At 52.1% G+C, this 12894-nt stretch overlaps 9 protein-coding genes across 9 annotated transcripts; 7 read left to right on the top strand and 2 right to left on the bottom strand.

The window, feature by feature from the left end:
- The first annotated feature begins 84 nt into the window (after positions 1-84).
- Positions 85-597, top strand: SAICODRAFT_19148 (uncharacterized protein). The gene is made up of 4 exons (XM_019166057.1): positions 85-253; positions 309-384; positions 432-480; positions 531-597. Exons 1-4 carry the CDS (start codon positions 108-110, stop codon positions 545-547), a joined length of 288 nt encoding a protein of 95 aa, XP_019024333.1. The 5' UTR covers positions 85-107; the 3' UTR covers positions 548-597.
- Positions 579-1828, bottom strand: SAICODRAFT_19147 (uncharacterized protein). Its single transcript, XM_019166056.1, has 2 exons — positions 916-1828; positions 579-865 (listed from the first exon to the last, which is right to left on the bottom strand). Exons 1-2 carry the CDS (start codon positions 1519-1521, stop codon positions 680-682), a joined length of 792 nt encoding a protein of 263 aa, XP_019024332.1. The 5' UTR covers positions 1522-1828; the 3' UTR covers positions 579-679.
- A 235-nt stretch (positions 1829-2063) lies between these two features.
- SAICODRAFT_35072 (uncharacterized protein) lies at positions 2064-2680 on the top strand (the record flags this gene model as incomplete). Its single annotated transcript, XM_019168398.1, has 2 exons — positions 2064-2180; positions 2231-2680. The coding sequence occupies 2 exons, from the start codon at positions 2064-2066 to the stop codon at positions 2678-2680; spliced, it is 567 nt and encodes a 188-aa protein (XP_019024331.1).
- A 1000-nt stretch (positions 2681-3680) lies between these two features.
- SAICODRAFT_56749 (uncharacterized protein) lies at positions 3681-4526 on the top strand (the record flags this gene model as incomplete). The annotated part of the gene is made up of 2 exons (XM_019169477.1): positions 3681-4172; positions 4224-4526. 2 exons carry the CDS (start codon positions 3681-3683, stop codon positions 4524-4526), a joined length of 795 nt encoding a protein of 264 aa, XP_019024330.1.
- Positions 4527-5034: 508 nt separating this feature from the next.
- Positions 5035-5337, top strand: SAICODRAFT_56816 (uncharacterized protein; the record flags this gene model as incomplete). Its single annotated transcript, XM_019169484.1, has 1 exon — positions 5035-5337. A coding segment is annotated over one exon (303 nt), but the record flags the coding sequence as incomplete, so codon positions are not given.
- Positions 5338-6249: 912 nt separating this feature from the next.
- On the top strand, positions 6250-7267 carry SAICODRAFT_30264 (uncharacterized protein). Its single transcript, XM_019167640.1, has one exon. It carries the CDS (start codon positions 6306-6308, stop codon positions 6984-6986), a length of 681 nt encoding a protein of 226 aa, XP_019024328.1. The 5' UTR covers positions 6250-6305; the 3' UTR covers positions 6987-7267.
- A 302-nt stretch (positions 7268-7569) lies between these two features.
- SAICODRAFT_56821 (general substrate transporter) lies at positions 7570-9356 on the top strand (the record flags this gene model as incomplete). Its single annotated transcript, XM_019169485.1, has 4 exons — positions 7570-7770; positions 7820-8181; positions 8238-8807; positions 8864-9356. The coding sequence occupies 4 exons, from the start codon at positions 7570-7572 to the stop codon at positions 9354-9356; spliced, it is 1626 nt and encodes a 541-aa protein (XP_019024327.1).
- Positions 9357-9564: 208 nt separating this feature from the next.
- On the top strand, positions 9565-11742 carry SAICODRAFT_56610 (DUF255-domain-containing protein; the record flags this gene model as incomplete). Its single annotated transcript, XM_019169463.1, has 2 exons — positions 9565-10899; positions 10966-11742. The coding sequence occupies 2 exons, from the start codon at positions 9565-9567 to the stop codon at positions 11740-11742; spliced, it is 2112 nt and encodes a 703-aa protein (XP_019024326.1).
- A 216-nt stretch (positions 11743-11958) lies between these two features.
- Positions 11959-12855, bottom strand: SAICODRAFT_7370 (uncharacterized protein; the record flags this gene model as incomplete). Its single annotated transcript, XM_019170881.1, has 2 exons — positions 11959-12503; positions 12558-12855. The coding sequence occupies 2 exons, from the start codon at positions 12853-12855 to the stop codon at positions 11959-11961; spliced, it is 843 nt and encodes a 280-aa protein (XP_019024325.1).
- Between the last annotated feature and the right edge of the window lie 39 nt (positions 12856-12894).

The raw sequence follows: 12894 nt of genomic DNA, 5'->3' as shown, positions 1-12894 counted from the left end.
CAGTCGCCGGGGACGCGGAATTAAGGTGCGAGCGATGCCAGAACGTCAAGGTGCAGGCAGTTAAACACCACAACGAAAAAGACCCGGACCACGAAGCAATCGCAACTATGTCGATGAACACCCAGCAAACCCCTATGGACGATCCAGAAGCTGTTAAGAATGTGCAGCGGCTCGATCGGTTCCTCAATGAGAGCCCACGCTCCAACTACACGTTCGATTCGGAGAGGGATTCCGACGAGTCTACTGTCTGCCGGTGTGTCCATTGCATGCGTCGTATGCCCTGAAATCAGGCTGACAAGCATTTTCAGACGCGTATCAGACGGCGGACTGAGCTGTGTGAAGCTGCGCCTGAATTCGAAGCAGATGTTTGAGCAAATGCAGAAGGTAGTTCGAAGCAAGCTCATCCTACGCTTGGCTAACGTAATTCACAGTTCGGATACTTCTGTGCGTTGCCACTGGATCCTTCGCGAACGGAATTAGGTGGGTTTACGTCTTTGAATATCATGGGAAGCGCTAACACATGTTTACAGAGTGCAAGAAGTTCTAAGGGAGTGCATTCATCATGGAGGTTACGGCACACTAGAAAGAGCCGTTGAGTTGACGGAGGAGAAGAACACCTGTATGATTGATAGTGATGAAGAGCAGATATCCAGCATCCACTACAGCAATGCCATATTCCTTAATCAAAGAGTATCGTTCCTGTGAGCATGCCATCCAGTTGTTGCTCGGCCAATTCTACTCTATATGCGATTGCGGTGGAATCCCGCTCCGCCTTGTTGTAATCCGATATCGCTGCTCGCTTACGCTTTTGTTTCTCCAAATCTTTCCGATCCAGTTCTTCATACTCACGACGCAATCGGACAACCTTTGACAAGGTTAGCATTTGACTGGGTCTTGAACTTTAGAGCAACTCACCTCCTCGTCAAGTTGAGGCCTGATAGACTCGTATCCGACACGCCCGATCCTCGTTATTACTGGACGCACAGATTCCTCGACCACTGGCGCCCATGTTTCCACCTTTTCACCCTCACCTCCTTGCACCGCTGGACTATCGGCAGGGCCATTATGTGACGCCCCAAACGTACTTTGTCTTCGTATCCCTGCCGGTGAACTCCACGATGGTGTTGCTGGCGACGCTACCGACATGCTAGACCTCTGATTCATGAATGATGGTGGAGGACCCTGTCTGAACCCTCCCCTGTAAGGTGCGCCCCCTCTAAATCCACCGCGAGGTCCAGGTGATGGACCGCTGCCAAAACTGGGATTGCGGGGTCCTCGTGGTGGGCCAACTGGAGAGTCTCGTGGGCCACCAGGGTTATATGGTGGTGCTTGACGGAACACTTGCGAAGACAGTCGAGTAGGAGCGCCGTCCACATTGCGGGAGGGTGGCAAGGGAGCTCGAGCCGGGCTGGGTATCACACCGGATCTTTGTCCGGCGTTAGAAGTATTAGAGGGAGGAGGGGGTGAAGGTCTAGACGCTTGTCGTTCAGGTCCACGGACATCGTCCGCTAAGCGGTTCATTGGTCTTTGATCAGCATAACCACCATAAGGCGGCCTCAAGTCTGGTCTCGTATCCCTTCTGTCGCGTGGGCTTGGAGGGCCTCCACTGTACCCACCGCGAAATGGCGGAGGTGACCGTCTTCTATCCCGATCGTAGCCACATGGCGAAGGTGAGCGTGGACGGTATGGACCTCCGCCTCTTCCACGGTCTGGAGAACGTCCAAATCCTCCGCGACCTCTGGATCTATCGCGACTGTCACGCTCATACTCGTAGTCGCGCCGTCCCGGTGGAGGCCCATATCTACCGCCTCTGTCACTTCTGTCTCTGCAACAGAGCAAAATCAGTACAAGTATGCGCAACCTTTCGTACACGCTCACCTGTATCGGTCTCCCATATCGTGCTGGATGAATGCTTCTCGTACGGGGTTTGAAGGTTGCTGCAACTCCATGCACGAACGTGCAACACCGACGCATAACATCGAAGACCCACAGGAAGACCAACACATTAGAAGGAACAGCCTTCCCAATTCCAGCAACGCTTGGGACCTTGAAGACCGTTGCCAATGGCACAAGCACAGCCTTTCTGGTACCGGCGGGACACATCGCGGTCATGCACCATTATCACGCCGTCGTCGAAAAAGTCGCAATTGGATCTTGAAGAAGAAGAATATGAGAATCAAGTGAGTTCGTTCTCTCACTGCTCGTATTAGGTGACTAAAGCAGTCTACAGCTCAAGCAGATCAGCATGTGGGGTTCCTCATATCTCCGACCACCAGGTCTAAAACACACGATGGATGAACTACTTGAGATGGAGCTCGAGCGTCTTGAAGTCGCAACCTCTCCGCGCTCAGGCGGTGGGTTTGATGAAGACGCATCGGAGCGGTCATCGTCTGTACCGCTAAATGAGGAGGAGCCAGATCTGGATGCGGACATAGAAAGTGCAAGCGAAGGAGATTATGATGTCAGTGCTACACGAATAACGCCGCAGACGCAGCGAGTTGTTCCGATGGTCCATGATGCAGGAATGGAGAGCCCGAGGAGTAGTCCTATGATGAGCCCTGAAAGGGATATGGACGAGCAAAGCATGATGATGGATGAAGTGGACTTGGATGCTGATATTGCTGAACCCAGTTCAGCAGGGTGGAGCGAAAGCGAAGGTGACTACGATGACGATGAGTAAATCACTCAGGCGTTACGACCTGATTCATCGGCGGCAAACGATACCTCTGGGAGAATGGATTGGCGGAGTTTTGCTGTTCGGGTTGTTTATGGAACCTAGAGGATACCCCCAAGATAAGGTTGCTTCATGATTTTTCCGCATTATCTTAGCTACAGAACGTACTTCTCATATCTGATGTTCGTTGTTGTTTAGGGACGGTTGTCTGACATTTTTGGGCATTCTCCGAACGACCGTCGGACTTCTTTACCGAAATAGACAGTTTCGCCGAGACATACGCGCGTGGAAGAGTGCAGTCAGCAGCAGGTATTCTGATGTCTTTTGTGAGCGGCAATTGCCTCTGAGCTACCGATCATGGCTCGGTGAACCTTCTACTGGGCAACCATAGACGTAGGGCATCGGAGGTCTGAGACCGCGACCTCTCTGGACCCATGTATTCAAACAAACCCACCGGAACGTCGCAGATCCGGGGGTCATCTCGTACCTGTAACGGCGAACCGTTTCTTTCTACGCGGGCTTTGGTTGCCCAGGTGGTGGCAGTGCAAGAAGGTCTCTGGCGTTGGGGAAGGTTACGGACGTTCGCGCGCGGCAAGCGTGCAAGTGAGTCTCGGTTGTCAAAAGTTGGGGTGCACGCCCCAAAAAGTTGAACAATTCCTCAACAAACTCTCGATCTTCCCTCTCTAATATAGAGGGTTGATAGGTTCCTTTGCTGGACTGAATCGTTGTTCGCCGTTCAGTTCTTCTATCTGATCAGTCTTTATCACCCTTTACGACGTGAGCGCCCGTCTTCGTTCGACGATCCATGATGCAGTACATTGCCTTCAACAACCAGTCCGCTATTGCGACGCAGACCGCCGCTGGCCTTTACGAGGCCATTGCGAAGGGCGACCACGTCTATCCTTCAAGGCCCAAGCAATGGATCCCGTTCCCGTAAGTTGGATCAATGCTCCTTCCGCATACGATCGCTAATCGTTGTGCGCCCAGTGAGACCTACGGTACCATGATGGACTACAAGACTCCCATCATCACCGCATTGATCTACTCTACCTGCGTTCACTTGATCAACAAGACGCGCGGTCGTGGCCCTGCTCCTCGTTTCACCCACTCTCTTTGGTTCAAGGCCTTGGTCCTTGCGCACAACGCATTTCTCTGCGTCTACTCCGTCTGGACCTTTATCCACGGTTTTCGTCAGGTTTCCGCCCAGTTCGGTGCTGGTCTTGCTACCGGTCAGTTCGGCAAGGCCTTCTGCGATCAGTTCCCCCTCCAGGACAACCTTGTCGACAACTTGATCAACTACTATGGTTACCTTTTCTACCTTTCCAAGTTCTACGAGATCTTCGATACCATCATCATCCTTGTCAAGAACAAGAAGTCTAGCTTGTTGCAGACTTACCACCACTCCGGAGCCATGATTACTATGTGGGCCGGTATCCGTTACCAGGCTCCCCCGATCTGGATCTTCATTGTCTTCAACTCCTTCATCCACTCCATCATGGTCAGTCACGTCTTGCGATTGTCACCCTTTCAATTGCTAACTGGTATATAGTACTTCTACTACACCGTCTCTACCCTCCGCCTCCCCTTCCCCCGCGTCCTCAAGCGCTCCCTCACCACCCTGCAGATCACCCAGTTCCTCGTCGGCGGTTCTACCGCTGCATCCTACCTCTTCGTCGACAGCTGTCTCAAGGCTCCTGGTCAGATCTGGGCTGTTATCCTTAACGTTGCCTACCTCACTCCCCTCACCTACCTCTTCTGCCAGTTTTTCATCGCCTCTTACTTGAAGGGCCCCAGCTCCAAGGCTAGCACCAAGCAGGCCAAGAAGATCAACGAGAGCATTGAGGCCCAATGAGGGTCTTTATGGCATGATATAGCATTTTTAGCGGAGTAGAAGGATGGATACAGTGGGACTTATGGTATGAGTGTATGACTATGATTAGCAATTGAAACACTGATTGCCGTTACTGCCGTCTTCGGTTTGAATCTTGACCTCAGTATCTCCTTGACCCTTCACCCTCGGCATATATGTCCTTCACACTGCCAGTACAGGACCCCGTCCACAGGTGGCAGCTGTATGCTCGGTACTGCAATTGGTGCATGCTCGTGCAGCTGTCAGCGACTCCAACACAACGAGCAAAACATCATTATTCTCTCCCGTATGCGCGGAGCATCTTCCATTGGACGGTGACTGTTGTCTTTTCGGTCAGACATTCCCTAATCATCATCCTCCAATCTGTTCTGGGGTGGGTCGGTCTCTGCGCGGATGCCGTCGAGCACCTACACGGTTCGTCACGTTTTCGTTTCCCCCCTTTTCCTTGTCCCTGTATGCTGATTCGTGACTTTCGATACAGGCGCCGTTATCTTCGCGAACGCCCTGGTCGCCCAGTGAGGATCAACGGCTCCGCGAGGCAGTTGCTCGCTTCGGTGACAGGACGGAAAAGTGGTCAACAATAGCAACGTATCTCCCAGGTCGCACCAACAAGAGCTGTAGGAAGCGCTGGTTTCATAGTCTCGATCCAAAGCTCAAGCGTGGAGCATGGACGGAAGCGGAAGATCAACTCCTTCGGGAGGGTGTCGCCAGGTTTGGGACACAGTGGAGTAGGATTGGTATGCATTTACTCGGCAATACCACTCTCGAGAAAGTTTTGCTGATGGCACCTTAGCGGCGACGATCGAAGGCCGTACGGATGATCAATGCTCAAAGCGCTACCGAGAGGGGATTTCACCCTCTATCGACAAGCTTAGCCCTTGGTCCCCAGACGACGACCTACGGTTAGGTGAACTCGTACGCCAACTGGGGACAGTATGGCAAAAGATTGCGCCGCACTTTCAAGGTAGAACCGGACTTCAGTGCCGCAATCGTTGGCGAAAGATCAACCGCGAAACCATGGCGGTGAAGAACGTGCAATCACCAAACCAGGAGGAACCGCCAGCATTCTCACCACGGGATTTTGAGACACAGCAGAGTTTGCCGGTGCAACATCAGATCGAAACCGCGTATGACTACATGTCATACAACTCCACGACAGTCTTTGGATCACCGAACGAATTCATCCCCGCCAATGATGGATCCGTGATGCATCACATTCAGCAGCCACACGAGCATGCTTCGGTGGATACACAGCTACAGCAGCTACAAGGAGGCCAACAGGCCGCTTTCACTGATCCTCAACTGATGACACAACAAGCGCAGGGCGCGATGTACAATGAATTTTCACCTCCAATACAGCAGCAATATGGTCATGACGCACGACAAACCAGCGAGCTCCCCCAATTCCCAGGCTACGCCTCTTTAGACAACACGACGTATCCGTTTGATCAACAATTCCCGTCTTATAACGTCGCAGAGGATGGAAACGCATACAGACCTTCGGAATCACCAGGCGATTACCTTATTTCAGGGTCACAATTACCGAACCAAGCTTCTGTACAGCCATCACCGGGACCATTTCAGCAAATGTCAATATCAGATATGGGCCCGTCTTTATCAGATCTGCCTATGTCAATGACAGCTGGGGCCCCTGCTCCTGTAACATTGCGCAGCACACCAATGACTACGAACACTTCCAATGCCTCGGGTTACCACGATCTTGTCGCAGCGCATGCCCACCAATCCGTGCTTCCCTCTGACATGCAATCTACGCCTCACCAGGATCAGGCGTTGAATCTTAACGACGGCAGTCTTCCGTTACCGGATTCTCTTTTGCAGGACAATCTGACTTACAAGGGCCACCATACGTTTGAGAACGTGTCGCTGGAGGAACCAATAAGTGCCTTTGGTAGTACGCACAATGGTCAACTATGTGGCTCTGCTGACAATGTGCTGTTTGATCACCCTATCACAAATGGCCGAGAAACGATGGCAGCTGCTGCTTCCGCAGAAAAGAGCAAGTCTGTTCTTCCATATTCGTGTAATGTCTGTCCTCCCTACACAGCGGTGTTCCAGACCGGTGCCGAACTTCTTGATCATGTCAGAAGTCATCCTAAGACGCCGGAGACGAACACTCGGCCGTTCAGGTGTGCTCTGCCTGGCTGTGAGCGAACATACAAAAACGTGAATGGTCTCAAATATCATATCGAGGTCGCGTCTGGGTCCTTTGGACACGCGCCATCGCCCGCAGGCGGCAAGAAGAAGGAAACTACAATGGAGAAGGATCGGCCATATATTTGCCAAGTGCCGGGTTGTGGAAAGGCTTATGCAAACTCGAATGGGCTGGTGTACCATGAGAAACATTTCGATCACGGGAGGTTTGTCTTGAGAAGCACTGGGAGCCCTATGGATAGCGAGATGAGCGCAGACACGGAGAGATGATGTGAGCCTATGTGAGACTGTGACGATGATGAAACAACGAATATGGCTATGTCGCCTGCAGAAAACGAACGGCCAGCGGCTGATCTGGTCAGGGTAGAATGAGATGAAGCATGGCAATGTTGCTATTGCATATCCCTGGTCAGTCCGCTTCGCAGTTTATGAAGCCCCTGGGATGGCAATAACGACCGGCTCGTCAAGGACGCTGCTGCCACGGAGCAAATGCGCAAGGCAGAACCCAGGTAGCTTGAGAACTTTTGAAATAGAAGAAATGAACATCCAGCATTCTCGTTGATGTAGATTTTGCAATTGCAGCGGGCGCGGCCGCGGGTTCCTGGGGAACGGCGATAGGCGCAAGGCTCCAACGTAGCGAAGTGAAGGTCAACATAGAAGGGTTCATTCACCACCAACACCCGCTGCATTCACGAGGGCAATGGAGGGCAGCAATGGCTATCTACAGGTAGTCAACCCTACGCCCTTTCGTGCTGGCCTTCGCCAGACCAGGCAGAGTGAGCCCAGCGACGTGCGAATACCTGTTGTGCCGAGAGCAGTTCCTTCCACGTTCGAGAAAGTACTTTCGTTCGTCATGAGTGGAGGAGTACAGAGAGGTACCGCGTTTGTTGGTAAGCCATTGGTTTACTTCACCACAGTCTTCGTGTCGTTAGGTGTCTTTCTGTTTGGTTATGACCAGGGCGTTATGTCGGGCATTATTACTGGCCAGTACTTCAATGAAACGTTTAACTATCCCAGTCGAGCAAAACTGGGGACCATGGTCGCGATTTTGGAGGTATGTCCTTCGATCATAGGATCTTACAACTTACTTACCGTTGGTTCAGGTGGGTGCATTTATATCCTCAATAGCCGTCGGAAGGGTCGGAGACCTGATCGGTAGACGACGGACGATCTCTTACGGTGCATGCGTATTCACAATGGGCGGCTTGATTCAAACCATGTCTTCGGGCATGGTCAGCATGATCATCGGTCGCTTTACCGCGGGTATCGGCGTTGGCCTTTTGTCGACTATTGTTCCCATATACCAGTCAGAGATTTCACCAGCGGATCATCGAGGATCCCTAGCGTGCATTGAGTTTACCGGAAACATTATCGGATATGCGAGCTCGGTCTGGATAGACTATTTTGCGTCGTTCATCCCTAGCAATATGTCGTGGAGATTGCCATTGTTCATGCAGTGTGTTATGTAGGCTCATCTCTGGCTTTCGTACCTCCCTTGGAAGCTAACACGCTCTCTTGTAGGGGTTTTTTACTGGCTGTAGGGTCGCTGGCGATTGTCGAAAGCCCTCGCTGGCTGCTTGACCGTGATCACGACATCGAGGGCCTAACTGTCTTGGCCAATCTCCTTGCTAAAGGTGACACAGACAGCAAAGTTGCTAGAGATGAGTTCCGCTCTATCAAACAGGGGGTCTTGAAGCAAAGGATCGAAGGGGAGATGAGTTACGGAGAGATGTGGCGGAGGTACAAGAAGCGAGTTCTCATTGCTATGAGTTCCCAAGCCTTTGCACAGCTCAACGGCATTAACGTCATTAGCTACTACGCGCCTCTCGTCTTTGAGCAGGCAGGCTGGGTCGGCAGGGACGCGCTTCTCATGACGGGTATCAACGGTTTGGTCTACGTCGCCTCCACGATCCCGCCTTGGTACGCCATCGATTACCTGGGCCGGCGCTTCATTCTCCTCTCGGGAGCTGTTGTCATGTGCGTAGCTTTATCGTCGATATCATGCGTCATGTACCTGGACAAATGGTACACAGCCGATCTCGTGGTGGCTCTGGTCATCATATACAACGCCTCTTTTGGCGCGTCATGGGGGTAAGTCTTCGGAATTGTTTGTCGTAGGTCTCTCACAGCTAACACACACGACATAGTCCTGTCCCTTGGTTGTATCCGCCAGAAATCTTGCCTTTGACTATCCGTGCCAAGGGAGCTAGTTTGTCAACAGCGACAAACTGGGCATTCAACTTCTTGGTAGGAGAGGGGACTCCAGTACTGCAGCAAGCAATCAAGTGGAAGCTATACCTCATCCATGCCGCTAGCTGTGCTGTGAGTTTTGCTGTGGTATGGTTCTTTTACCCCGAGACAAAAGGTGTTGCGCTGGAAGAAATGGACGTCCTGTTTGGAGATACGGTACAGGATGACGAGGAGACTACGTCTTTAGTGAGGAGCGGACGATCCTCTATGGACGTAACACCTGTTCGCGGTACACCAGAAACACCAAGTACTCCCAGCAGGGTTGGGACTCCCTCAGATGATCTCGCCCGAGGCTTCGTCGTCAAGATGAAGAGCGGCATGCAAAGGATGGCATTGAGTAGACAAAACTCTGATTATGAGAGGTTGGGCAACGGCGACCAGCAGTCATGAAATGGTTATTATGAGTATGCTGCATAAAATGGCACAGGAATAGACTTCCAGGATTATATACATTTTGCTACCCCTATAACAACGCAAGAAGTCGAGCTCGAGGATGACGTCACCACCAGACTCACCACCAACCTCCGCGACCAGATCCGATCTCATGAAGAGGACGTTGATCACGGCTAGATCCTTCCTCTCATCATCAAAAAGTACAATGGCAACCGAACATCTTAACCGTCTCGCTGCTTCTAAGTCGCCGTACTTGCGTCAGCACATGCACAACCCGGTCGACTGGTATGAATGGTCTCCGGATGCATTGCAGCTAGCTAAAGAACAGAATAAGCCCATATTCCTCTCTGTAGGGTACTCTGCGTGTCATTGGTGTCATGTCATGGAAAGGGAGTCGTTCGAGAACCAGATCATCGCGGCTGCACTTAACAAATCCTTCATTTCGGTCAAGGTTGATCGTGAAGAGCGTCCCGATGTTGACAGGATCTACATGTCATTTGTGCAGGCTACTACCGGCTCAGGTGGCTGGCCCATGAGTGTCTTCCTTACTCCCGACTTGAAGCCAATCTTCGGAGGAACTTATTTCCCCGGTCCAGATGCCGTCAAGATGCACTCTGGCCGAGGCGGGTTCCTCCAGATTATCGAGAAGATCGCAAACCTCTGGGAAACTGACCAAGAACGCTGCCAAAAGTCCGCCTCCAACATCCTCGAACAGCTTAAATCTTTCTCTGCATCTGGAGGAACCGAGAACGACTTGTCTGACAGGATTGCTATCGATGCCTACAACTACTTCAGGAAGCGGTTCGACAAAACGAATGGTGGCTTCGGGGGAGCGCCAAAGTTCCCTACGGCAATCAACCTCTCCTTCCTCCTCCGTATGGGCAAATACCGTTCCGACGCGGTCGGCGAGAAGGAAGCCGAACACGCCCGTCAGATGGCTTTGCTCACTTTGCGGAAGATTGCTTTTGGTGGTATCCGGGATCACATCGGTTATGGTATCTCTCGGTACAGTGTGACGGCTGATTGGTCCTTGCCGCACTTCGAAATCATGCTTTACGACCAGGGTCAGCTTCTGGGTAACTACCTTGACGCCTGGCTCTTGACCGGTGATGACGTGTACCTTTCCACCATGGATTCTCTTGCGACGTATTTGGGTACGCAGAGGCTTGCACACCCTGGCGGTGGCTTCTACTCTGCCGAAGATGCCGACTCCCTTCCTGGCAAAGAGAGCCTCGAAAAGAAGGAAGGTGCATTCTATGTCTGGGAGTACGCTGAGTTTGAGAAGATCCTCGGCGAGGACGCTCATATCGCTGCTGCTTTCTGGGACGTCCGTCGAGGTGGAAACGTTGATCCTCGTCATGACGCCCACGATGAGTTGCTAAAGAAAAACGTCCTTTGCATCGTTCTCACGATCCCTGAGCTTGCCAAGAAGTTCAACAAGACCGAGGAGGAAACTGAGGCCATTATCAAGAGGTGCCGTCAGAAGCTGTGGGAATACAGGCAAGAGCACCGACCTTTCCCACACCTCGATGACAAGATCGTCACGAGCTGGAACGGTTTGGCTATCGGATCCTTGGCTCGCGCGGCTGCTGCATTGAAGGCGAAGAACCCGGAGAGGGCAAAGGATTACTTGAAGTATGCTGAAGATGCTGCGAAGTTTGTGAAGACCAACTTATACAAGCCCGAGAGCGGAAAGTTGATCCGTGTTTTCCGTGAGGAAGCCGGCAAGGTGGAAGGATTCACAGATGACTACGCATTCCTGATTCAAGGTTTATTGGACCTCTACGAAGCCACGTTTAACTCGGAGTACCTCCAATGGGCCCTGAAGCTCCAAGAAACGCAAGACACTCTCTTTTGGGACGATACCGACGACGCCTACTTCTCGACCCCAGCATCTGCCTCCGACGCCATCCTCCGCCTCAAGGATGACCAAGACAACGCGGAGCCAAGCTCCAACGCCATCGCAACCAGCAATTTGATGCGTCTCAGTGCGTTCACCGGTGATCGGGAGATGGAGGACAAAGCTGACCGCACGTGCCGTGCGTTCGCCGGGACGCTCGAGGATGCGCCGTTTGCGATGACGGGTATGCTTCCGACTGTCATCGCCCAGATTGCTGGTATGCGCCAGGTCGTCGTCGTCGGCTCTCTCGAGGATCCGAAGACCCAGGACTTCCTCTCTACGATCCGTGCTCAGTTGATGCCCAACGCCGTTGTGATGCATATCGACCCCGAGAATCCTGATGCACTCATTGTTGAGAAGAACGAAGTCATTAGAGAGATTGTTGGGGACAAGAAATCGCCGGTTCCTAGGGTTCACATTTGTGAGGGCTTTGCTTGTGGACTGCCGATCACGGATGTTGGCAAGCTTCAGGAAAAGTTTTAAGATACACCGAGGCGATGTCAGAACACGTAAGGAAGCCAGCTTTTCATATGCATAGGACATACCTATCAATACCTTCGTGAAAGAATGTCAACTTTTATTCCGTGTCGGAACCCAATAGAACCCATTAACGCCGAACCTTACCAAAGAAAAACCAAGAGAATGCCCATACAACTCGTCCAGACAGTCGTCAAATAATGCCATTCTTGCTGTTGTCCATCACAAGCGATCGTTCATTAGCCCCGCCTCTTCACGCCTCTTCCTGCGCAACGGCACACAGTACCATGCCAGTTGCTCCTCTTTCCTGGATCCACTTCCAAACATCTCCCAAATACTCGTCACAACAGACGGTTTCTGCTGCCTCTCCGTAGGATATTCAACGTCCTCGACCACATGCGAACTCAACTTCCCAAACTCATCAAACTCGAACCAGAACCAGCCGGCCATACACCCCTCGTCCGAATGCGGATGGTCAAGGGCGGTTTGCCAGCGGACCATGAGACGTTCACGACCGTTCACCGTGATCATCCTTTCGGAAAGGATTTCGAGACGGACGTGGTTTGTCGGGGGTTGACGCTTCAAGATGACCGGAACAGTCCAACATGCGAGACGCAGTGCTGCTAGGTATGGGACTCGGCCAGAAACTCTGGGGATGTTGGGGTGTGTCGAGGGAAAGAGGTGTAGCTTGACTGATGGAGAGAGGATCTTGGCTGGAAGGGGAGTTTCGAGGATGTGTGGGAGATGCTGCCTGAGCGTACGAATGGCTATAGCGATTTTAGAGACGTATTAAAGAGCAGTTTAAAAGGGTTTGGACTTACTCTTTCCGAGAGTCACCTCACGTTCGTCAGGCTGACCAAGTCGACGCTGATTGGACGAGAGGGATTGCTCGAAGAACACGCTGGGTTGAGGATCCAAGCCGGGAGAAGCCCTTAACAACCGGGTATCAAAGACCTCATTGAACGTCCTTGTGCACTCCCCTGACTTCGAGACGTACTCGCCGGCATGGCTCGAGCAGAAGAATGTTGAGGCCGGCAGATCAGACTTGGTGATCTTGACGTGACCGGCCAGCGTCGACGCAAATCGACGGGAACTTTGCAAAGCCTGATTCAACTTCATGATCTGCTGTTCATGAATGGTCAAATGGATTGTTTGCTT

The sequence above is a fragment of the Saitoella complicata genome, assembly GCF_001661265.1.
Source record: "Saitoella complicata NRRL Y-17804 unplaced genomic scaffold SAICOscaffold_11, whole genome shotgun sequence".
Lineage (NCBI taxonomy): Eukaryota > Fungi > Ascomycota > Saitoellomycetes > Saitoellales > Saitoellaceae > Saitoella > Saitoella complicata.
The sequence above is the reverse complement of the archived record's forward strand: the minus strand, read 5'-3'. Positions and strand labels throughout refer to the sequence as shown.